This window comes from Babylonia areolata, chromosome 25 (assembly GCF_041734735.1).
Source record: "Babylonia areolata isolate BAREFJ2019XMU chromosome 25, ASM4173473v1, whole genome shotgun sequence".
NCBI lineage: Eukaryota > Metazoa > Mollusca > Gastropoda > Neogastropoda > Buccinidae > Babylonia > Babylonia areolata.
Genome location: NC_134900.1, coordinates 2619357 through 2646004, shown reverse-complemented (window position 1 = coordinate 2646004; position 26648 = coordinate 2619357). Strand labels below are relative to the sequence as shown.

Genomic DNA, 26648 nt, shown 5'->3' with positions numbered 1-26648 from the left:
CCATGTTTGGATGGTACATGACTTTGGTAGGGGAAGATGCATGACTTTGGTACATGACTTTGGTAGGGGAAGATGCATGACTTTGGTAGGGAAAGATACATGATTTTGGTAGGGGAAGATACATGATTTTGGTAGGGGAAGATACATGACTTTTGGTAGGGGAAGATACATGACTTTGGTACATGACTTTGGTAGGGGAAGATACATGACTTTGGTAGGGGAAGACACATGACTTTGATACATGACTTTGGTAGGGGAAGATGCATGACTTTGGTAGGGGGAGATTAGAACAGCAGCAGGAGAGGAGTGGGCTCAGCTAACCTGGGCACCCTAGACCTGTGGAATGATGGCCTAGAGGTAACATGTCCGCTTAGAAAGCGAGAGAATCAGAGCGCGCTGGTTCAAATCACAGCTCAGCTGCCATCATTTTCTTCCCCTCCACTAGACCTTGAGTGGTGGTCTGGACGCTAGTCATTCGGATGAGATGATAAACCGAGGTCCCATGTGCAGCATGCACTTAGCGCATGTAAAAGAATCCACGGCAACAAAAGGGTTGTTCCTGGCAAAAATTCTGTTGAAAAATCCACTTCGATAGGAAAAACAAGTAATGTTGCACGCAGGAAAAATTACAAAAAAATAAATGAGCGGTGCTGTAGTGTAGCAACGCGCTCTCCCTGGGGAGAGCAGCCCGAATTTCACATAGAGAAATCTGTCGTGATAAAAAGAAATAAAATGCAAATAGTGAATATGAATTCACTGCCACTTTGGCCAGCTGTCAAAGGTTACAGGACTTTTAACATTAACCTAACGGCGAGGACAGAGACTGGGGGAGGAGCATGGTGGCGTTGTCTTCACCAGTACCCCTGCGACATCAGCAGAAGCGAAGGGATAAGTAATAGCCTTGAAGGCAGAAAACCCTGGTGACGTGTGTGTTGCAGCACCATCACTACCTGGGGGAAGGACGGGGAGTCTGAGGCATTCAAGAACATGCTGACCAAGTTCCCCACGGGGTTTGTGGCCGTGGTCAGCGACAGCTACGACCTTTGGAACGCCTGTGAGAACGTGTGGGGGAAGGAGTTGAAGGACCTCATCGTCAGCCGGAAGGAGAAAGGCACCCTGGTGGTGCGACCTGATTCTGGGGACCCTCCGGAAGTGGTGGTCAAGGTGGGTGGTGGGAGGTGTTGAAGTGGTGGTCATGGTGGGTGGTGGGAGGTGTTGAAGTGGTGGTCATGGTGGGTGGTGGGAGGTGTTGAAGTGGTGGTCATGGTGGGTGGTGGGAGGTGTTGAAGCGGTGGTCATGGTGGGTGGTGGGAGGTGTTAAAGTGGTGGTGGGTGGTGGGAGGTGTTGAAGTGGTGGTCATGGTGGGAGGTGTTGAAGTGGTGGTCATGGTGGGAGGTGTTGAAGTGGTGGTCATGGTGGGTAGTGGGAGGTGTTGAAGTGGTGGTGGGTGGAGTTGAAGTGGTGGTGGGTGGTGGGAGATGTTGAAGTGGTGGTTATGGTGGGTGGTGGGAGGTGTTGAAGTGGTGGTCATGGTGGGTAGTGGGAGGTGTTGTGGTGGTCATGGTGGGTGGTGGGAGGTGTTGAAGTGGTGGTCATGGTGGGTGGTGGGAGGTGTTGGAGTGGTGGTGGGTGGTGGGAGGTGTTGAAGTGGTGGTCATGGTGGGTGGTGGGAGGTGTTGAAGTGGTGGTCATGGTGGGTGGTGGGAGGTGTTGAAGTGGTGGTGGGTGGTGGGAGGTGTTGAAGTGGTGGTGGGTGGTGGGAGGTGTTGAAGTGGTGGTCATGGTGGGTGGTGGGAGGTGTTGGAGTGGTGGTGGGTGGTGGGAGGTGTTGAAGTGGTGGTCATGGTGGGTGGTGGGAGGTGTTGAAGTGGTGGTCATGGTGGGTGGTGGGAGGTGTTGAAGTGGTGGTGGGTGGTGGGAGGTGTTGAAGTGGTGGTGGGTGGTGGGAGGTGTTGAAGTGGTGGTCATGGTGGGTGGTGGGAGGTGTTGAAGTGGTGGTGGGAGGTGGGAGGTGTTGAAGTGGTGGTCATGGTGGGTGGTGGGAGATGTTGAAGTGGTGGTCATGGTGGGTGGTGGGAGGTGTTGAAGTGGTGGTGGGTGGTGGGAGGTGTTGAATTGGTGGTCATGGTGGGTGGTGGGAGGTGTTGAATTGGTGGTCATGGTGGGTGGTGGGAGGTGTTGAAGTGGTGGTGGGTGGTGGGAAGTGTTGAAGTGGTGGTCATGGTGGGTGGTGGGAGGTGTTGAAGTGGTGGTGGGCGGTGTGAGATGTTTAAGTGGTGGTCATGGTGGGTGGTGGGTGGTGTTGAAGTGGTGGCCATGGTGGGTGGTGGGGGGTGTTGAAGTGATGGTCATGGTGGGTGGTGGGAGATGTTGAAGTGGTGGTCATGGTGGGTGGTGGGAGGTGTTGAAGTAGTGGTCATGGTGGGAAGTGTTGAAGTGGTGGTCATGGTGGGTGGTGGGAGGTGTTGAAGTAGTGGTCATGGTGGGTGGTGGGAGGTGTTGAAGTGGTGGTCATGGTGGGTGGTGGGAGGTGTTGAAGTGGTGGTCATGGTGGGTGGTGGGAGGTGTTGAAGTGGTGGTGGGTGGTGGGAGGTGTTGAAGTGGTGGTCATGGTGGGTGGTGTTGAAGTGGTGGTCATGGTGGGTGGTGGGAGGTGTTGAAGCAGTGGTCATGGTGGGTGGTGGGAGGTGTTGAAGTGGTGGGAGGTGTTGAAGTGGTGGTGGGAGGTGGGAGGTGTTGAAGTGGTGGGAGGTGTTGAAGTGGTGGTGGGTGGTGGGAGGTGTTGAAGTGGTGGTCATGGTGGGTGGTGGGAGGTGTTGAAGTGGTGGTCATGGTGGGTGGTGGGAGGTGTTGAAGTGATGGTCATGGTGGGTGGTGGGAGACCCTCCTGAAGTGGCGGGAGGTGTGAGCATCAATCTGCATTTTTGTTATCATCATTGTGCGTTGTAGATCTGTATTAGTGCAGTAACAGGAGAAGTGGAAACGGTAGTCACGGCAGTGTGAGAGAGAGAGAGAGACCACGACCATAATTGATTGATTGATTGATATGGATACTTATATATTGCTTATCTTTGGTCAGAGACCAAGCTCCAAGCGCTTTACAAAGCACAAGAGTTGTTTTTTGACAACAGGCTGCCTAGAGGATAGAGCCGACTGACTGAGAGCTGCCTTTAGGTGCTCATTATTTGCTTCTTGTGTCGTTCAGTCAGTCTTCAGTCATGCACACACACACTCACACCGACCCGCCTATCCACCCATACCCACACACCCACCCATGCACACCCACACCCGCATCCACCCGCCCTCACCACCCCTAACACACACCCCAGCCCACCCACCCACACCCACATGCCCACACCCCCATTCCCATCCACCCACGCAAACACCCCCCCCCCCCCCCAACACCCACCCACACGCCCACTCACCCACCCCTACCCACCCATCCACACGCCCACTCACCCACACATCCACCCACGCATACTCCCCACCTACACACACTCACCCACACCCACACCCACACAAATACCTCCCCCTCCTCGCCCCCTCCACCCACACCCACACAAATACCCTCCCCCCTTACCCCCGCCTGCCCCCTTCACTCTCCCCCATTCCCCCCCCCACACACACACACACGCACACACACAGACGCATACATGTATAACGAACAAACGCCATCCTCGTTCCAGGTGTTGAACATCCTGGGCAACAAGTTTGGCACCGATACTAACAGCAAGGGGTACAAGATGCTGCCCAGCTACATCCGGGTCATTCAGGGGGACGGCATCAGCTATGAGACCCTGGGGGCCATCTTGGACAACATGAAGAAACACAAGTGGAGCGCTGACAACCTGACCTTTGGCAGTGGGGGCGCCCTGCTTCAGCGACTGGACAGGGACACGCAGAAGTGTGCCTACAAGTGTAGCTATGCCGTCATTGATGGCAAAGAGGTGGGTGATGGATGTGTGTGTGTGTGTGTGTGTGTGTGTGTGTGTGCAGCTGTGCTGTCTTTTGTCGGAAAGAGGTGGGTGATGGACATGTGTGTGTGTGCTTACAAATGTAGCTATACCATTATTGGTGGCAGAGAGGTGGGTGCTAGGTATGTGTGTGTGTGTGTGTGTGCGCGCGCGTGTGTGTGCGTGTGTGCGTGTGCCTACAAGTGTAGCTATGCTGTCTTTGGTGGCAGAGTGCTAGATATGTGTGTGTGTGCCTACAAGTGTAGCTATGCTGTCTTTGGTGGCAAAGTGCTAGATATGTGTGTGTGTGCCTACAAGTGTAGCTATGCCGTCATTGGTGGTAAAAAGGTGCGTGCTAGGTATGTGTGGTGTGTGTGTGTGTGTGTGTGTGCTTACAAATGAAGCTACAGCATCATTGGTGGCAAAGAGGTGGGTGCTAGGAATGTGTGTGTGTGTGTGTGTGGTGTGTGTGTGTGTGTGTGTGTGTGTGTGTGTGTGTGTGTGTGTGTGTGTGTGCGTGCGTGCGTGTGTTTGTGTGTGTGTGTGTGCGTGTTTGTGTGTGTGTGCGTGCGTGTGCGTGTGCCTACAAGTATAGCTATGCTGTCTTTGGTGGCAAAGTGCTAGGTATGTGTGTGTGTGCCTACAAGTGTAGCTATGCCATCATTGGTGGTAAAAAGGTGCGTGCTAGATATATGTGCATGTCTGCATTTTGCTAACTTCTTATTGATGATTGTTCCAGATCCTGATTTGAACAGTGTTGCATGAATGATGATGATGAAAATGAAGCGGATGTGTTGGTGCAGGTGAACGTCTTCAAGGATCCCATCACAGACAAAGCGAAGACCAGCAAGAAAGGACGCCTCACTCTGGAATATCAGGACGGAAAGTTTACAACAATGGACAAAGGCACAGGGTCCCCAAAGAAGGTAGCTAGCTTAGCCTTTTTTTTGCTTGTTAGTGTCGTTGGTTTCTTTTGGATTGATGTGGTTTTTGTTTACTTTTAAGCCATAGTTTGTGTTGACAAAGTGTTTCCAGAGGGAATTAATTTTGTTCAAGTTTACCATGAACACACATAACACATATACTGACAACAGAAACATAGGGTTATTACATACTCACATTATATGTAAACACACATGAGCAGAAAGGTCTGACTGACAAGGAGAGACAGTGGTCCCAGTCTACGGACTTAACACAACTTAGCAGGCTGGTCTGACTGACATGGAGAGACAGTGGTCCCAGTCTACGGACTTAACACAACTTAGCAGGCTGGTCTGACTGACAAGGAGAGACAGTGGTCCCAGTCTACGGACTTAACACAACTTTGCATGCTGGAAATCAACAAACAGTGAGGCCAGGAGATGAAATGATTAACAAATAGTAAAGAGTGGTAACTCTCTCCCTTCACAAGGTACACAACTTCAAGTCAGTGCTGCTTATGCTACCGATTCAGCTAGCACACAGGTAAATAAAAGGTACATTGGAACAAACCCAGACACTTCCTCAAAAAAGGAAGCGCCGGGCCTGTCCTTACACCAATCATTTGACATGTGCACACAGCAGCAAAGACAGAAGAAATGTGCAAACACAAATTAGCTTTTATTCAAGACTGGCATAGCCTCTTTAATCCTGAACAAGCCACACAGAACACATGGACAATACAGTACAAACACATGGTTGCCTTGGTGGTTTTTCAACTGGAAATTAACAAACAATGAGGCCAGGAGATGACATGATTAATGGTAATGAAATGAAATGATTTGCAAGCTGTGCTAATGATGGGGATAATCATGGAGACGGGTCTCTTTTATCTGATGATCCGTCAGAACTTGACGGAGATAACAATGTCAGTGATGAAGCTGACTGCAGCATTTGACGCATGTTGCCCCCAGAAGCGGAGTATGGCTGCCTACATGGCGGGGTAAAAACGGTCATACACGTTAAAAGCCCACTCGCGTATATACGAGTGAACGTGGGAGTTGAAGCCCACGAACGCAGAAGAAGAAGACGCATGTTGAGTCCAGCTGTTGAAACAGACAGCAGTGATGAGAGAGTGACAGTGAGAGGGTCAGAGAGTGTTGGCACAGTGCAGGAGGTGGAGAGAGAGAGGTGTGGTGTGGGCAAGAGGTGGTAGGCCAGTCAGTGGGTGTGGCTGTGGATGTCAGAGAACAGTTATTTTCAGTGCAGGAGGAGGAGAGAGAGAGGTGTGGTGTGGGCAAGAGGTGGTAGGCCAGTCAGAGGAAGTGGGTGTGGCTGTGGATGTCAGAGAGCGTTGGCACAGTGCAGGAGGTGGAGAGAGAGAGGTGTGGTGTGGGCAAGAGGTGGTAGGCCAGTCAGTGGGTGTGGCTGTGGATGTCAGAGAGCGTTGGCACAGTGCAGGAGGAGGAGAGAGAGAGGTGTGGTGTGGGCAAGAGGTGGTAGGCCAGTCAGAGGAAGTGGGTGTGGCTGTGGATGTCAGAGAACAGTTACTTACAGTGCAGGAGGAGGAGAGAGAGAGGTGTGGTGTGGGCAAGAGGTGGTAGGCCAGTCAGAGGAAGTGGGTGTGGCTGTGGATGTCAGAGAGCGTTGGCACAGTGCAGGAGGAGGAGAGAGAGAGGTGTGGTGTGGGCAAGAGGTGGTAGGCCAGTCAGAGGAAGTGGGACGGGCGCAATAGCCGAGTGGTTAAAGCGTTGGACTGTCAATCTGAGGGTCCCGGGTTCGAATCACGGTGACGGCGCCTGGTGGGTAAAGGGTGGAGATTTTTACGATCTCCCAGGTCAACACATGTGCAGACCTGCTAGTGCCTGAACCCCCTTCGTGTGTATATGCAAGCAGAAGATCAAATACGCACGTTAAAGATCCTGTAATCCATGTCAGCGTTCGGTGGGTTATGGAAACAAGAATATACCCAGCATGCACACCCCCGAAAACGGAGTATGGCTGCCTACATGGCGGGGTAAAAACGGTCATACACGTAAAAGCCCACTCGTGTGCATAGGAGTGAACGTGGGAGTTGCAGCCCACGAACGCAGAAGAAGAAGAAGAGAGGAAGTGGGTGTGGCTGTGGATGTCGGAGAACAGTTACTTTCACCTAACGCCACCATGGAATGGACAGACACCTGTGATCCCTCATTCACATGGCACAAGTACAGTGGATGGGAAACACATGTTTTGATTTTTTTTTCCCATGCTTTTTTTCAGGTCTGGCCTTAAAACCCACCTCTTCCCAAAATAGCCTCCCTTGCCTGCCCTTCCTTGTCTTTCTTCTTCTTCTTCTTCGTTCGTGGGCTGCAACCCCCATGTTCACTCGTATGCACACGAGTGGGCTTTTACGTGTATGACCGTTTTTTACCCCGCCATGTAGGCAGCCATACTCCGCTTTCAGGGGTCTTCCTTGTCTTTAGTTTCTACAGTTTTAGAGTTATGCATGCGTGTGAATGACTGGTGCGAAAGCGCTTTGATTTGTCTCTGCACAAGATTCAGCGCTATATAAATACCATTATTATTTTTTTATTATTATCACTGATCAGATGATCAATTGTTTGTAGATGGAGGAAACCAGTAATGCACAGCCGACGCTTCAGTCAGCCCAGTTTCAATCTGGAGCGAGTTTCACATACATGTCTGCATGAGTTCTGATTGTTATCATAAATTTGTAACCTGTTTTGTTTTCCTGTACATTTCTTGTCTGATAGCAAACATGTCATTTCCAGATGTTTGTTTTCTTTTTTTCAATCTGCAGAGGGAGAAATAGACTGCACAAAAATTATCTCCACTTAGAAAAGCCTGAATAGCTGTCTGCCATCAACATAATTGGAAAGGAAGCTCAGATTTAGAGTTCTCATTTATGTTTTTTCACAACATATATGCTTTGTTTTCTGTATCTCTAATAGTTTTCATGCTTTTTGATGTTGTAAATTGTATTAACCCTGAATCCGTAAAATTCCCTGGCAAGGGCAGAGCAGTTATTTAACAAAATTCTCTGGCACTGAGCAAGACAACACCCACAAATGATCCCCACTTTTTTTTTATGCTTCAGCTGTTGTTGTTTACATGCTTCAGGTGTGACATTTTTCTCATGTGAAACCTGCACTGCATGTTTCAGGATTTCTTGCAGACTGTCTTCGAAAACGGCAAGCTGCTGAAGGACTACTCGCTGGAGGAAGTGCGGCAGAATGCAGAGATCAACCTGGTGAAAAACGGTGCACTGAAAACCCCAAACAGCAAGAAATAGGTTTGTGGCTGGGTGCTGTGAATGATGTGACGACAAAACCGTCCAAGTCTGCGGAACACCAGAAACACCTTGTCCTGCTGGATCTGAAAATCAAAACGTCCGACACCTGCTCTCTGCAGGGCAAGAGACAGAACTAAATTCATTGAGGTTCCTCCTTGGTGATTTAACTCAGAAAGTGGAGAGCATTAGGAAATAGATGAACAAGACCAAGTGCTGTATTGTCTGTCCACAGGTCTTATCCAAGCATGAAAAAACAATAAGACTCACTCACACACACACACAGAACAAGAGTTTGTTACCTGACACAATTCAAATCTCAGGTGAAAGTTTGATAAGAAGTAGATTTCCCATGGTTATACTCATGCTTTTGTGTAAGGTAAGCTTATCAGTGTCATATTCTAAATCTTTTTTTTAGGATGTAAACCTTTTTCTTTTTTTTTTTTTTTTTTTTTGAGACTTCAATCCCCATGAGACAAATCATGGCTGTGGGTTATTTGCGCATTTTATTGATGTGCCAGACGGTAATAGACTGAGAAATGGGGAGACAGTCAAGGAAGCTGATATGCAGCAGAAAATCATCCTTGGATAGCGGCATTTGAAATGTATACAATGTGTAGTGTAAGCACAAAATAAACCAAACTAATTTTTAGAAAAGAATAATGTTTTCCCTGATACGGATGGTGCATAGACAGGCGGTCAGGCTGGTTAGTCTCCCAGCGAGGGCCATCAGAACTTGGGAGCTATGGTCATGTTCAGCAGTTCTTCTGCTCTGCACTTTTCTGTGTTCATGATTTCCTTTCTCTTCTTACACTTCAGTGTTATTTCTGTCACACATGCAATAGATGATCACTTTTTGCTTTGAGAGACATAAACCTTTGGCTGGCTATTTTCTATGCAGATAAATCACATGATATATGCTTTGGATGTGCTTGAAGTGTTCATTTGTGAGTGTCATTTTTGAAAAGAGCTTTGGTTTGTTGACCTGTATCCTGATTGTGGGTTTTTAAAGAACAATTTGATTGTCTCCACTTAAACTTACAGTATCATGTTAAACCTCCATATCTCATATCTTTTGTATGTGTGTATTGACTTGTTTTTCCTATAAATCATAGTATTTTGAGAGATTCATTTTGGGGAAGTCTTGAGTTGGCAACAAGAAGAAAATTCTAAAATAATTTAACGGTAACAGCAAGAAATTTCTCAAATAATTGACAGAGGTAATGTCAGTATAGCAATCAAATGTCTGTGAAAGCCATTCATAATTATAACCACTGTGATTTAAGATATTCTTGATAAAGTTCAGCAAGCTTACGGTAAATTTAATTACACATACTTAACCGTTACCCACTAGTGCAGACTCCGGCAGGGGTCTGACATTCCTGTCCTGTGCAAACTACTATCCGCCTTTGCGGAGAAAACGAAAGTAGCTACGCCTATAACCTTCCGGAAGTAGGTAACCTCCCCTTTGTCCCCCTGACTAGCGCCCTCTTTTTCCAGCAGCCATTATGACTCCTGTTCCTGTGCTCTTCATACGGCTAAGTTTTTTTGTATTTTCTGTCTGTCGATTCTCTGGCTTATCTGAACCTAAAACACTGGGAAACAAAGAAAAACTTGAGAAAGAGAACAGAACATCATTTGGTAGAATACTGAACTGTTAGCTGGGAACTGGACATTCAGCTTAGACGGCCTTGTTGCATGGCCTGCACTTTGCACAGAGCACAACGAAAAGAGATTCTGCTGACTTCAGTGTTAACGATGTTCCCTTGATGAAACTGAGTCAGTTTGAGGTAAAATCTGTACCTGTGAATTATTTGTTTAGATAGAATATACCTTGCACAAGATTTGATCAGTTGAGCCATCAGTTGATCCTTTTTCCATCACATTAAAATTCTCCATTCCCCATAATCTACATGTGTATAGCAGAACAGGTATTATCTGTTTCTGATACATGTATAAGAAAAATCATGTAAGGGTAGTTCCTGTTTTTGTGCAGTTTGTAACACTGAAAACATTGCCTGGTGGGCATGGTGTGTTATACACCCCCTTTTCAGCTTTAAAGAGTGAATCAGTCATGCTGAATTTGATTCCAAGGCATTTGATACAATCAGCAGTTACGTTTCTTTCCAAAACAGACGTTAACTGATCATGTATGTATTTAATTGAAGATTACAATTTTGGTTTTTGAGGCATTAATTTCAATTGAAGATTACAATTTTGGTTTTTGAGGCATTAATTTCAAGACTGTAGTCTAGAACAAATCCAAATGGGCATCTTGTGCTTTCTGTATACCTTGCTTTGATTCTGATAAAGGAATTGTGCCATCTATTCATACGACTACTAAAAAATGTTAATATGCTGAGAACCTATGTTCATTATCCTCTGCTTTTTGGTATGGATATCAGCTGGAAAACAACTATTTGTTATAGTGTTCTCCAGACTGTTGCTGCATAACGCAAAAAGTAATAGTTACAGCTACAGGAAAATCATGTTGTTTGTGTTTTCTCTGTTCATCACAACAGTGTGCTAAATTGTTTACATGGATATTTTTTTTTCCCCTCTTTTTTCCCAAGCAATTTGTCCTATATTGACTAGCTGTGTCATTTTTTTGTACTATTTGGCTGTTACACTATATTTATTTGGTTTAAATTAGAAAATGCATGCACATGTAGTCTTTAATGTTGTTGAAGAAGACTGTGATGTGGAACGGTATGGCAAGGAGATCAGATGTTAAATCAGATAGGAACAAATCCAAGTAGGTAAACAGAGCGTCGGCAGACTGGTGTATGCTGAAGTATGGACTGCATTGTGCATATTTCGGTTGATCCCAACTGTTGAAATGCATTTTCCTTGCTGGTTGAGACGGATGAGGAATGTCTTTGAAGCTGACAAATGTGCCAGCTGCTGTTGCTTTTCCCTCTGGTGTCAGCTTGGTCCTTTTGTTTTAGAATGGTCAGGACATGGAAGAGAAATCCCCCTGATGTAAAATTTACAGCCTTTTTCTTTTCTTTTCTTTTTTTTTTTTTTTCTTGTTTTTTACTTAGCCACTGGCATGTCATGACAGACAGCTTTAACCCTTTCATCGCCAGTCGATTTAGAGTACAAAATTCCCTTGTGGTATAAACACAGAAAAGACAGTGGCTAAGAATAGCTGGGGATTCCCCCAATGATGTATAGAAGATATGGCCTGTCCTACCACCGAACATTAAGAGCAGTAGGTTCATGGATAACAGACCAATGAATGGTTGCCTTTCAGTGACATGGGTCCTCAACCACGCCTGTGCATAAATGCGAGCTTGGCGGTGAAAGGATTAACAGGACAGCATCTATCAGGAATTTGGGTTTGTTTCTCACTTCATATCACTCTGGCTTGCCCATTCTTGGTTAGGGAGGGTTTTTTTGTGTGTGGGTGTGTCCAAGCCAAGATCATTTTGTGACGCTGAAAACCAAGTCTTGATGGTTTGCTCATTGTGTTGTATTGTTGTACTTTCTTTGTCACAACACATTTCTCTGTGTGAAATTCAGGCTGTTCTCCATTGGGTAGGCACGACGCCATAATGTAGTGCCACCATAAAAAGAAGAAGAAATTTAGGCTGCAAGAGTGTTTGTTTCACTATCAAAGTGAAGTTACTACAGAATTTTGTCTGTGCATGTTGCACATGGGACCTTGGTTTATCATCTCACCCGGAATACTAGCACCCAGACCACCACAAAAAGTATGGTGGAAGGGGGATTCAAAATCCTTGTCTGTATATGGGATTTCGAAGCCATGGACACTGGCTTGCTGGCCAGGTGTGTTAACCTGTGGGCCACTGCTGTAGTGTTGTATCTTGCCGTTCACAGGACTGGGCGCAGAATCTGTGGGGTTGTTTATGGGTGGGGGGGTGTATTTTCTCTTGTCCTTCTTTATCGACTTCAGAAAGGGTGCCATCTTCTGTACATGTCTGTTCTATGTACAAAGAAGGTGGGATTCAGTATCTCTGATAAGACATGAACATCCACGATGTGTCGACATTTGGGGGGAAAAAAATCACAGCAACTTTTGATTAAAAGAAAAAAACATAACAGAACAAACAAAAAGAAAATCACCAAACAACTGCTTTTGATTGATTCAATGCACACATGTTTGAGGATGGACTTGTGAATTTTTTTTTTTTATGAATATTTGAAAAATATTTATTGGATGATTTTGTGAAAGGTATCAAATACACTGTATTAATTTTTTGGACAGGTTTAATGGTTGTTTTGAGTCAGTTAAAAACATGTGTATATACATGTACTCATTTGTATCCCTTTGACCATAACAAACCAGGAGATATGTGACACTAACTTTTTTTTTTATATTCTTTTGTTACTTCCTGTGTTGCTTAGTGTGTGTTTTTATGATTTCCAATGAACTTTTTCATACTTTCAGTCAGATCTGACTGTTGTAAGTTAAGTGCACATGCTTGCCAGACAATTACATTCCTTGCAAAGCCATGATGTTTTTCATTTCTTACACTTTTTTTGAAAAAATATTGTACATGTTAAGAATATTTAAGAATCTGTGCATGTTTTTTCATTGCTTCATTTTTACTGAATTTTGTAGTATGTTTTTTGTTTTGTACCACGCGTTTTGCTTTGGTATCGTATTCAGCGCGTTTGCAGCCTGCATATTGTTTGGGCAACTGGGCTTTATTAGAATTATCAATCATTAACATCAATACTGTACTGTTTTATTTAGTGTATGGAATGAAGTTCACTTTATAGAAATCAGAAAGCACAATGCATAGTTGATGTAGTGATGTATGGGTTTTTTTTTGTTTGTTTTTTTTACAGTGTATTCTTTGTTTTTGGAGAAAGTGGTCTGTTTTTAGCCTTCTTCCTGGGAAAGAGTTGTGGAAGTTGAGGAATACTGTCAGAGATGCATGGTATATCAGTGACTTCAAAAAGCAGACATGGTGTTTACTCTTTTTGATTTAAGAATTGGAAAAAAAATTGTTGTCTACTGGTTTTGTGGTGTCTTTAGATTTTGCTTTAAAAAAAAGTCTCTTTGCCTTTTGGCTTTGTGACATAATGCTTAGTTAGAAACAACAGCAAAATAAATTGATGTTGCTTTGGGTAAGGGTGGTTTTTGACTTGATGGGAATGATACCAAAGTAGTTTTTTTTTCTTTATCGTGCTGAAATACAGTGATTGCAGTTTTAAGTATAAATCATTGACTTTTTTTGGATTCATTTTGAAGCATTGAATTGTGCAGCTCCTTTTTGTGACTGCCTGCAATAGTGTGTCTGTTGTGACTGTGAAGCTCAGTATGTCGGTGTTGGTCTGACCTGGAAGGCAGTAGACTGCCAATACATGGATAGCCATACATTTTTGGCATCTGTTTTTGACAAAATGCATTTCGGAAAGTCTCCACAATGGCTTTTTTTTTTTTTCAGTTTGTAATTCAGCTAAATTGCTGTTAATAAATATTATTTCAATTCAAGGTCATGGTATTTTTTTATGAAAATTATAAATATAAATTATAGGTCAATGTTATTCTGCAGCTGTCTGATTAGAGAATGTAAAATGTGGTTGTTAACATAAAGAAATCAGTAGATTGTATATAAACATACCTGTAGGTTATTTGTATGCGATTATGACTTTTTAGAAAATCTGAATCGAGGCATATCCATGGTTAAGTTTTATTCAGGTTCGTCTATAAGTCCTGAACTATCACATACAAATCAATGAGGATTACAGTTTTCCATATAAATGTTGATAGTGTGCTGGAAATATCTGTAGAACTGTTTTCTTTTTGACTTATTTTGGAGGAATTGATTGAACTTTTCATCCTGTTGTGGATTATATTTTTTCCTTTTTTTTTCATAAAGGTTTTCTCTCTGCCAGTTTTCACTCTTATTCTGTTTATTTAACAAGCTTGTTTGTACCCTGTTTTTATTTTCTGTTATATACGTGCAGTTCTTTACTTTTCTGTGTGTATCATTTAATTTTCTTTTCTTTTCTTTTCTTTCTTTTTTTTTTTTTTTTTTTGACAAAAGGCGCAGTCTGAGATCAAATGTTCTCTGTATGTCCACACTTACAAATGTACCGTTAGTGTCCAGTGGGCACAGTGAAGTATTCCAGAAGGAGAATGTGGTCAACTTTGACACACATGATATATATATTTGATGTGGAGCATACTAGCATTGCATATCTGGTGTTGTTGACAGCAGAGATGCTTGTGGGGTTTGCACAGTCACTGTTTCTTCAGAGGATTATATTGCTTTGTGCTGACTGTTAGTTGAGAGAACAAGAAAAAAAACCCAACCCTATACATACATTTATACTTTTAACAAAAATTGTCTGCATTCTTAATAATAATAATAATGGATACTTATATAGCACACTATCCAGAAATCTGCTCTAGGTGCTTTACAAAAACGCTTTTGTTAACATAAAACATCATATCTACGTTACATACACACACCAAAATGTGACTACACACACACACACACACACACACACACACACACATGCTGCATACATACATTTTAACATACATGTGTATCTAACAGCTACCCTAACACATACGCATACATAGGCAGGCACAAACTTACATAAACACACGCACACACACACACAATACACATTCATATACATGCATGTAATTATGTACACATACATATGTATACACACATAGTCAAGCACAGCCAGCGCAAAGGAAGTGGACCTGCCACAATTGAACTTATTGCTGAGGGAAAAGGTGAGTTTTGAGACAAGATTTAAAAGATACGAGGGAATCAGAATGACGGAGGTTATCAGGGAGCTTGTTCCACGTCTTTGGCGATTCTTGAGCTGCAGTTCCCATGTTCATGCACTTCTACAAGTGGACTTCTTGGCGGCCATGCTCTGTTTGCAGGGATGTGTGCGCTGGGTATGGTGTCGTTTTCATAACCCACCCAACACTGACATGGGTTACTCACAGGAGTGTTTGAATTTTTGCTTATGTAAACACACAAAGGGGACTAAAGCATTAGCAGGTCTGCACTTCCGTTGATATGGGAGAATAGAAGTATTTTCACCAGGCGCTGATGATAGGGTTGAGCCCTTTGCTCCCAGAACCCTCAGATTGAAAATCAGATGCTTTAACCATTCAGCTATTTAATCCGTCATTCACACTGTCCATTCACAAGGTTTCAGTTGTATGCAAGTGTTTTATTATTATTGTTTATCTCAGGTCTGAGTTGTTATAAAATGCATAATAGAGATTTTTTTCTGTTTTCTGTCAGGGCAAGGAAAAGACAGTGTGTGTGAGTGTCAGTCTGTGTATATCTTTTGCTCAAGGTTGTTGAGATGATGATGTAATGTTGGGTGTTCTTTTGAAGAATCTTGAAATGCGTTTTGCAATGTGTGCAGCATGATGAATTTTTGGATTTATTTCCTTCTTAATCCAGGTATACCATACGTCGACTGATCCATGCTTCTCAATAAAAAGCAACAACACCACCACACGCACAAACACAAAAAGAAAAGATTAGTGAATGATCTTAGTTTGTATTTCAGTCAGGGATCTTGATATTTTGCACACTATTGGTTGAGAGAGACTGACCAATGGAAACCTGGCTTTCAGAAACCTGACTTGAGATGACAAACTAAATTCTCAGATTCCTATTTAAAACCCCCCACAATTTTATGGTCTTATTCTGTTATTTATTTATTGATTTATATATTTTTTTAGTGAAGGTCCTTGTTGGAGACTTGAACATGTCCGCTCAAGTGGGTGCAATTCCTGGCACCCATGGACAAGTTTGAGATCAGATTTGGCCCATAGATTCAAAAGGTTAGTGTAGGATTATTTTGACCTTGGATGTTAATTTAGGATCAGGTGGTCAAAATCCAGTTTCAGCAGTTACTGACCTTCATAGAACATACAGTTCTGAAGCATTATGTCAACATTATGTCAAAAAGAGTAGTTTTTAAATGAGTTTGATTTGATCCATTATCATGGGATGGCCTTTTCAGTCATCCTATCCCAACAGATATGGCAGTAGATATAATTACCTACCTCGTGTCTCTTCCCTGTGACAGAGTCACACAAACTGGAAAAACATTTATAGGAGTTGACTGCCATGCTGGTTCTTGTCGTTTTGCTTTACTTTTGTTTCTGAACCTGTGCAGTATTGGTTTCTTTCTGTTAATTATCAGTATTGTTTGTTTGCGGCATTCAGAGGAGAATGATCACTAAAATCTCCAAAGGACATTTATTATTACTTTTATTAGTATTATGTTTAGTTATTGTCATTATCATTTTATGAGTTGTCAGATATTATGGTTGCTAAACAGCTGGAATGGATACCCTTCTTCCTTACCCATGAGTACAGACTTAGATTTCTTTGTGGCTGAGTTGTTTTTTTTCGTCCGTTTGGATTTGTTGATGGGTTAACCCAACACAGACCAGTTTTGATCTCCAGTATTAGTATTATTCTGTTTTATTTTGTTAGGATCTTGGAATCTTTTTTCATCCTCCAGTGAATACATAAGAAAGATTTGAGTGTGTATCTGTATCTGTATTTGTATTTCTCTTTTTTGTCACAACAGATTTATCTGTGTGAAATTCGAGTGCGTCGCTACACAGAGAGTGCCACCCATTTTTTTGTATTTTTCCCTGCATGCAGTTTTATTTTTCCTATCGAAGTGGATTTTTCTACTGAATTTTGCCAGGGACAAACTTTTTGTTGCTGTGGGTCCTTTAACGTGCACTAAGTGCATGCTGCACACGTGACCTGGGTTTATCGTCTCATCCGAATGACTAGCGTCCAGACCACTCAAAGTCCAGTGGAGGGGGAGAAAATATTGGCGACTGAGCCGTGATTCGAACCACCGCGCTCAGATTCTCTGGCTTCGTAGGTGCATGCGTTACCGCTAGGCCATCACTCCACATGTGTGTGTGTGTGTGTGTGTGTGTGTGTGTGTCCATGAAGGTTGTCATGGAACAGGAAGAAGAGACTGGCATGGCAGCACTAGCACACCGTACCACAATGGTGTCTGTTGGGTTGCTGTGTGTCTGAAATTACAGGTGTAGTTTTGCACTGGTCGCCTTGATCCCAACTGGAATATCCATGGCATATATTCACTTTTATTGAAGTCTTTCTATATTTTAAGTTTACTGTTCAAAGCATTCTGCTTTTTTTGTTTGTACAGGATCACTGTTTAACTGTCTTGTCAGACTGAAAACAAAGAAAAGAAAGGGAGTAATTTTACTTATAGAATTGACAGTGTTGTTTGCTGTTATGAGTATTGTCTCGTATTAAGGTTTTCTTCAGATGGAATGAGGGTGATGCTTTCTCATATGTGGAGGCAGCGATAGTATTTTTTTGTATTGAATTGCCTGATTGTAGTGTTTTTTGTATTGAATTGCCTGAATGTTTTTATTAGGCTTTCTGTTATATGCTTTTCATGTACAAGAGAGAGATTTAAAAAAAAATTGTTAACACAAGCCATTTTTGTAATTCCTGGTCTTAAGAGATGCGTTGATGGCTATGTGAAACAGGGTTCTTGCAACTGATTGTTTGTGAAGAAGGTGGTTTGAAAAATAAGACTTTTGTTTGTGGCTGTTTCCTACACTCAGTTGCCTCAGTTGCCATGACACAATATACTGCGATGTCGAAGAGATTATGCATGTTGTCCTTTGTTTCGCCAAGGTGGTAGGTGAACATTAAGTTTCATATTTGTATCATCAGTGTTCTATACCAGCACAGGACATGACTGCAAGTTTTCTTTATAGATTCTTCCTCAAATTTGTGATGAATCCATTGCATCCCCATTCTTTATTGGAAAAAGATCCCTCCTTGATGAAGCGGATGGTGTTGTGTATCAGATTCAGGCCTTTTGTTTTGTGAGTTGGCAGTGGTGTAGTGTTTTGTGTGTGTGTGTAAACTGCATTGTTTTAAGGTCTGTTCCGACAACTCTCAAGCAGAAAAAGTAACACATGTCACCAAGATGAGACATGAAACAGCAAATAACATTGTTGGTTTCGCAGCTGAGCTTTTCTTGAATGACTGGATTATAAAAGAACTTTGTTATGAGCCGTGTCATCCACACTGTTTTGAACAGTAAATTTGAAACACAGTCTTTTTGTGTGTACATTTTTTTTCTACATCTGTTGAAACAGTTCTTTGAACACAGTCTTTTTTTGTGTACCTTTTTTCTACATCTGTTGAAACAGTTCTTTGAACACAGTCTTTTTTTGTGTACCTTTTTTCTACATCTGTTGAAACAGTTCTTTGAACAGTCTTTTTTTGTGTGTACATTTTTTTTCTACATCTGTTGAAACAATTCTTTGAACACAGTCTTTTTGTGTGTGTACCTTTTTTCTTCATCTGTTGAAACAGTTCTTTGAACACAGTCTTTTTGTGTGTACCTTTTTTCTACATCTGTTGAAACAGTTCTTTGAACACAGTCTTTTTGTATGTACCTTTTGTTTCTACATCTGTTGAAACAGTTCTTTGAACACAGTCTTTTTGTGTGTACCTTTTTTCTACATCTGTTGAAACAGTTCTTTGAACACAGTCTTTTTGTTACTTCTTCATCTGTTGAAACAGTTCTTTGAACACAGTCTTTTTGTGTGTACCTTTTTTCTACATCTGTTGAAACAGTTCTTTGAACACAGTCTTTTTGTGTGTACCTTTTTTCTACATCTGTTGAAACAGTTCTTTGAACACAGTCTTTTTGTGTGTACCTTTTTTCTACATCTGTTGAAACAGTTCTTTGAACACAGTCTTTTTGTATGTACCTTTTGTTTCTACATCTGTTGAAACAATTTTTTGAACACATTTTTTTGTGTGTGTGTACATTTTTTTTCTACATCTGTTGAAACAATTCTTTGTTGACATTGTTTTTGTTATATAAAGAATTCTCTTCTTTTTGTTTTATTACATGTGTGAAAAATTGACAAGAGTTGCTGTGGAAACATTTACATAAAGTAAGTCTTTTTGTTGATAATGACAATTGAGCTAACTGAATGTCTTACTTGTTTGAAGTACAAATTTACTGCTGATTAACCAGATAGTTCCATGGATTGTATGTAGGTATGACCATGCTGTATAGTTTTATGCATTAGTGGTATTGATGGTAGTGGTAACCTAATGTTTATTTCTGATGATCTCATTAGGAAATTGTAGTGTGAAATCAATGCACTTGTGATAATCATGATATCTGCGAAAATTGTCACCATGTCTTTTTTTTTCCCCCTTTTTTTTTTGAAAGTCAGTTTATATTTTGTAATGAGTAAACCATAGTAAAGACTGGTGTTGATCTTTTGTGTGAGCATTGGGAAGGATGTGTGGAGAATGGAATGCTTTTTAGGAATGGGTGATCAGGTTCTGTTTCTAGTCAGCCATTCTTGCAAATCTGTAACCTGTTGCCTGGTGCTTAGCCAGCAGTGATGCTATGATGTAAGGTACATCTTTTCAGGCTTTGTATACTGCATAGCAGAACCTTCAGTAACCTCATCTTTGGTATTCAAGGGCTGCAACTCCCACATTCACTTGCATGAACAAGTGGGCTTTTGTTGTGTGACTGTTCGAGGGCTGGATGTAAAAAAGCAGCTGTGCTTACTCCACTACCCTCGTTAAATAAAAAATCGTTTAGTTTCGTTTCGTTTCGTTTGTGTGACAGTTTTACCCTACCATGTAGGCAACCATACTCCATTTTCATATGTGTGCATGCTGGTTATGTTCTTGTTTTCATAACCCCCTGGAATGTTGACATGGAATATGGATTTTTAACATGCTAATTTGTTCTTCTTGATACGTAAACTCATGAAAGGGGTTCAGGCACTAGCGCTGACATGGAATATGGGATTTTTAACATGCTAATTTGCTCTTCTTGATACGTAAACTCATGAAAGGGGTTCAGGCACTTGCGCTGACCCAGATTATGGGATTTTTAACATGCTAATTCGTTCTTCCTGACATTTAAACTCATGAAAGGGGTTCAGGCACTAGCGCTGACATGGAATAAGGGATTTTTAACATGCTAATTTGTTCTTCTTGATACGTAAACTCATGAAAGGGGTTCAGGCACTAGCGCTGACATGGATTATGGGATTTTTAACATGCTAATTGATTCTTCTTGATACGTAAACTCATGAAAGGGGGTTCAGGCACTAGCGCTGACATGGATTATGGGATTTTTAACATGCTAATTTGTTCTTCTTGATACGTAAACTCATGAAAGGGGTTCAGGCACTAGCACTGACATGGATTATGGGATTTTTAACATGCTAATTTGTTCTTCTTGATACGTAAACTCATGAAAGGGGTTCAGGCACTAGCGCTGACATGGATTATGGGATTTTTAACATGCTAATTTGTTCTTCTTGATATGTAAACTCATGAAAGGGGTTCAGGCACTAGCGCTGACATGGATTATGGGATTTTTAACATGCTAATTCGTTCTTCTTGATACGTAAACTCATGAAAGGGGTTCAGGTGCGAACAGATCTGCACATCTGTTGATTTGAGAAAACAAGAAAATCTCCACCCTGAACCCATGAAGTGCTACAATCAGGATTTGAACCCCGGACCCTCAGATTGAACGGCTAAGGCTTTAGTCACTCAGCTGTTATGCCTGTTGAATCTCTAAGAACAACCCAGTGCACCCTCTTTTTAACAGCTCAGAATATGATGAAATATGGATTTTTTCTTCTTATATTTTGTCATTTTTATGAACTACATAATGACTATTTCCCTTCTTTGACTAGAGACCACCCTTCAGGTAGTCTGTAACAACTTTGGGGCTAAAATTGTTTGAAAAGACATGACCCATGGTGATCTGAACTGACCATTTCATTTTCAGTGCTTTACTTTCTCAATCTTTGTTTTGCTTGAACTCACTGTCACTGTATCTCATGTTGAGTTCGTCTTGTACCCATGTCAAATCTTGTGAGAATCAAAGACCGTCTGTTTGACTGAACTTTGACATATTTGAGAAATGGTCTCCTTGGGGAAGTGAATGTTTTCAGGTGTGAGCCAGTGCACCAGATGATGCATCGCACATTGTGTCTTCCACGGCCACTCCCCCTGATCTCGTCCTGGCTGTTCAGCATGGTGTCAGTGATTTGTGTCCTTTACAAGAACAAGACATATATATATATATATGAAATAAATAATTTACCACAAAAATAAAAAAAGTGAACGATTGTATATTGCAGAATTCTTAAAACCTGACTATAAGGGTGTTTCAGAGCTTGATTGCCAAAGGGGGCTAATTCAGATTATGAAAGTGTCGAATAATAAGGGGAAGTAACAAGTAAGCGACTATAAATACACGAATGCGAAAACATTCGTGCGCACCTACGTTGATATCCGACATGTAGGCATGTACAAGTCACTTAACAGACATAATACGGACATATTTTTATGAACACGAAACTGTGTAGTTGAACCTTTCTGTTTGATCGTATATTTATCTTGTATTTCATTCAACAGCAATTGCGTATCGACTCGGAAGTCATTTTAATTTCTTTACAGGCCTCTGCTGTCCATAATGAGCTCATTGTTTTTGCACACGCCAACGGCCATACCACGTTGAAAACACCGGTTCTCGTCCGATCACCGAAGTTAAGCAACGTCGGGCCCGGTTAGTACTTGGATGGGTGACCGCCTGGGAACACCGGGTGCTGTTGGCAACCTTTTAGGCATCATGTCGTTGACTATACTTCGGTATGGTCCGTACATGGAACGTTTCCGCGGATGTAACCGCTAAGGAATACCTGTGCCGGTCTTGTTATCCCTCAAGGCCTGACTAAGCGCGTTGGGTTAGGCTGCTGGCTAGACATCTGCTTGGCAGATGTGGTGTAGCGTATATGGATTTGTCCGAACGCAGTGACGCCTCCTTGAGCTACTGAAACTGAAACTGCACAGGCCAAGGGTACTTGTCAGTGTTGCAGAATCATTCTTCACTCCAAGAAAACAAGCAAGCCAATTGTTAGAAGAAAAAAATCATTGACCATTCTACACGATAACATTGGTATGATATATATAAAAAGATGTGTATACGATTGTTCCGTTTTTGGATACTGAAAAGAATATTCTTAACGTAGACAATGTATTATTTCTAAAGGTACAGAATGACCGTGCTTTGCTATGTACAATGCCTTCTATATAACTAGAACGTTCGTTTACACCCCATGTGTCCTCCCGTTCATGACAGGACACAAAGGATGGAAAACCCATGAAAAGATTAGGTGTGCCATGGAAAAGCACGCCTCTATTTCGTTGCTTGTCGCGTCTGTCACCATAGGCTCGACAACCCCAGACAGTGTCTGCAATCCGTGCTCGCCGAGACTTGCAGTTGTGATTGGTCGATAAGATTCAACATGCAATTTTTTCACCAATCAGACGAATGTTTACTTTAGTCAAATTGATAAACAGAAGTGGACCGGCGTCAATTTTTTTGTTAACTTGCTGCAAGTTTGGATGCAGGATCAGTTTATTCTGAACGTGCTTTTGTTTAATTTTCCTGAACAAGCGACAGACTGCAGCAAGAAGGAATAAATGTGGGAAGTGTCGTTCCCATGCAGTGGAGTGCAGGTAAGTTTCAATAGTTTTCAAGTTCAGTCACCGGCGGACTTTCGTTTTAAGAAGGGAGCGCTGGGTGTCCAAAGGGAGGTCACAATGGCACCTGACCTTTATTTCTGTTATTCATATTGATTTTTTTGTTGTGTTCTTTCATTCTCCTGCGAAAACAAAATTTGTGTTATATCTCTCATTTTGATTTAGATTGAAGAGTACGTCTGTCTTTACCTGCACTGTCTGTGTGACCACTGCCGGAAACAGGCTTCTGGAATTATCTTAACGTTTGTTGTTCACCGGTTTGAGTGCAATAAACTTACATTTATTTATTCATCATTATTTTAAAAAAAAAGAAAAAAAAAAGGTACAAACGCTACAAATGATCATCCCTGACAACACGAACACGCATGGACTTGAAATTCACCTGTGACGGGATAAAAATTCACCTGATGAGTTTCGTGACTGGGAGCATCACTAAACGCCATTTCTGAAACGGCCGGGCCATAACACACTGGTATCGACCTGTGTCAGGTGGACCAGGTGAGAGAAAGGATGGAGTTGGTGAGGGGGTTGGGGGTGGGGGGAGCTGGCTGACCGACGCCTTTGTCATTGATCAGTGATGCGGTTTACTGATCATCCCGGCTGGTCGCTCGGACGTACTTAAACACTCTAGCCGCCCGCGCCATTTCAGGTTTGGTGGTTCCAGACCGCAGGGTTGTTTTTGTGGTGGTGGTGGTAGTGCTGAACTTTTGTGTTGGGCTGACGGACGTAGAGCTGAACGACCTGCACAGAGCTATTACTTATAGATAAAAGTAAGTTATGGTTCCAGGCAGTTGCGCTTTCGATGTGGTGCCTCTCTCTCTCTCTCTCTCTCTCTCTCTCTCTCTGTGTGTGTGTGTGTAAGAGAGAGAGAGAGCCAGAATCAAGCTCCACGAATGAAAGTGGAAATCTGGGAACTGGGCTGTCCTGTGTTCTTTTGTTTGCAAATTTCAATAGCAACAGTTTTTTTTAAATTTTTTTAAATTTTTTTATCCACGGTTAGATCGAATGTGAAAGAATAATTGAAAGTACGATGGGTATTGGTAGGTAAATTGCTCAGTATTGTATTGCGTTGTGTTCCGGGAAAAAAGCGTCTGGGAGGACGAATTCAAACAAGACCGTACGAACTATTGATTGAGCGGACTCGTATACAGGCTTGTCATACATAGAAACTGGTCTGTACGCAGAACAGGAGCGTGAATGGTGTTAAGACAGTTAGAATGAAATTAAGTAATCCATTATTAACAAACATTCGGGCGGACAGAGGAAACACTGTACACGCCTCCGTTATGACGGGGTGGGAATGGGGGTTGTACTGTGTGTGTGGGGTGGGGGTGGGGGGTGCGGGGCGTTTAACGAGCAGTGAATATGCAGTTGCCTGTGGAGGTTTTGCGGGTGTCCTGTTGAATTTTCTGCCACTGGCACTTGTTTGAGCAGACAGCTACCCGTGAGAGATGTGGAGAGAGCGCTTTGATGTGGCAGATGTGCAAACAGCGCTGTGCTGACACGAACCCCGTGGTCTCAGTGGGTGAACGAAAGAAAAGAAGAAGAGGAAAACTAGAAGCGAGGTGGGATGGTGTGAAAGGCTCTGGGACTAAAGCAGTCGAGTGGGGTGGTGGTGGTGGTGGGTGGGTGGGTGGAGGGGTGGGTAAAAAGACGGGATGGGATATATGAGGGCAGAAAATATTTTGTGATTGTTTAGGAGAGGATTGACGGAGGGGGGTGGGGGGGTAATCGTCTTGATGCAAGATACACTAAGGGGTAAAAAAAAAAAAAAAAATAAAAAAAAGAAAGAAAAAGGTATGTTTGCCTACACGAGTCTATTCCACATATGTGCTTGCGCACGTTCTGGCGTGCTTGTGGGCACCGTCCGTCTTCTCTCTCTCTCTCTCTCTCTCTCTCTCTCTCTCTCTCTCTCTCTCTCTCTCCTCCCGCTCTCACCTTTCCTTTTCTTTTTTACTCTCCGCCTGTCTCTCCCTCTCTTCTCTTTACCGTCCGTCTTCTCTCTCTCTCTCTCTCTCTCTCTCTCTCTCTCCCTCTTTCTCTCTCTCTCTCCGAGTCACTCTCTGTGTCTCACGTTCCCCGCCCTCTCCCAGTCCCTATCTCTGTCTCTCTTTTTGTCTCGTCTCTCTCTCTCTTCTGCCCTTCACCTACGTCCATTTCAGTTGCCCGAGAAATGCATTTTTCCTGATAATTACACGCAAACCACATTGTTTCTTGCAACCAGTCAAGCTACGAATAACATGCACAAACCACCGTTGCTGTTCATTGTGCATGCATGGATGAACAGAGGTTGAGAAAGAGACAGTTGATGACAGATCCCACCGATGTGTGCACGTGACATCTCATTCTCATCCACACACACACACACACACACACACACACACACTCGCTCTCTCTCTCTTTCTCTCTCTCTCTCTCTCATGCACATGCACACTCACACACACACTCTCTCTCTCATGCACACGCACGCGCGCGCGCGCACACACACACACACTCTCTGTCATGCACACACACACACCCGCACACACACACACACACTCACTCACTCACACATACACACACTCACTCTCTCATGCACAAACACACACACACACTCACTCACACACACACACACACACACACACACACACACACACACACACACACACTCACTCACACATACACACACTCACTCTCTCATGCACAAACACACACACATACTCTCTCTCTCTCTCTCACACACACACACACACACACACACACACACACACTCACACACACACACACAAACACACACACTCACTCAGTCACTCATTCACACACATACACACACACACACTCTCTCTCTCATGCACAAACACACACACACTCACACACTCTCTCTCTCACACACACACACACACACACACACACACACACACACACACTCACTCAGTCACTCATTCACACACATACACACACACACTCTCTCGCACACACACACAAGCGCGGCGGGCGCACGCACACACACACACACACACACACACACACACACACACACACACAAAACCCCCCTCCCCCCCCCCACCACACACACATACACCCCCCCACACCCCCTTCCACACAGAGCAACAGCTAGCCGCCTGGAGGGGAAAGCTGTGTGGGATCGAAGTGTGGGCTGGATGCTGCCGGCACCACCAGCAGAGCCCTTGTCACAGTATATCGACGACACACGACACCAGGCCTTTCAGTGGTCGCAGCAGCGCTACAAACTTCGCACACTTGCTATATATCGGGTATCTATCTCTTGCCCTCTTCAGAACCTCTTTCATCAAAAGCTCAGCAATCTTTCTTCGATTAGATGGCGTGCGGTGAGTATAATTCGTGTTGGTGGTATTTGTGTGTGTGTGTGTGTGTGTGTGTGTGTGTGTGTGTGTGTGTGTGTGTGTGTGTGTGTTGTGTTACTTTTTGTCACAACAAATTTCTTGGTATGAAATTAGGGCAGTTAATCCCGGAAAGAGAGCGCGCTGTCACAGTGTAGTGCCATTATCTATTCATTCTTTTTTTCTTTTACTGTCATAGTGGGCTTTAGAACATAATTTTGCCATAGACAACACTTTTGTTGCCGTGGGTTCTTTTACGTGCCCTAAGTGATGCTGCACACGGTACCGTCTGTTATTGTCTGATTCGAACATTTGTTATACGTGGTAGCAGACAGAAGGAAAAACAAGATGTGTTATGTGATCGTTTTGTGGATCGTCATGTTCCGTCAACAGCCAAGGATCAGCTCTCATATTGTGTCAGGCACTTGATTTTCTGAATGAATTTCCCACCAGTCTGCGAAAAATGCGTCATGGTATGCGGACAAGTCCATTGTTTATTTGAGACACCAACACTAAGCACTTGGTGGGACTCTTTGCAGACGTTTGTGGAGATAATCCTCT

The 26648-nt window shown here is 43.1% G+C and overlaps 1 protein-coding gene and 1 non-coding gene across 2 annotated transcripts in view; both read left to right on the top strand.

Moving 5' to 3' along the window:
- LOC143299998 (nicotinamide phosphoribosyltransferase-like) overlaps positions 1-18698 on the top strand; it is a 38748-nt gene extending 20050 nt beyond the window's left edge. Inside the window, exons 6-9 of the mRNA XM_076613553.1 lie at positions 939-1164; positions 3688-3948; positions 4758-4880; positions 8039-18698. Of these exons, the coding sequence (XP_076469668.1) occupies positions 939-1164; positions 3688-3948; positions 4758-4880; positions 8039-8167 (739 nt within the window). The 3' untranslated portion in view covers positions 8168-18698. The remainder of the gene's footprint in view (positions 1-938; positions 1165-3687; positions 3949-4757; positions 4881-8038) is intronic.
- Positions 18699-21699: 3001 nt separating this feature from the next.
- Positions 21700-21818, top strand: LOC143300084 (5S ribosomal RNA). The gene has a single exon (XR_013057601.1). It is a non-coding gene; the product is annotated as a 5S ribosomal RNA (ribosomal RNA).
- The last annotated feature ends 4830 nt before the right edge of the window (positions 21819-26648 follow it).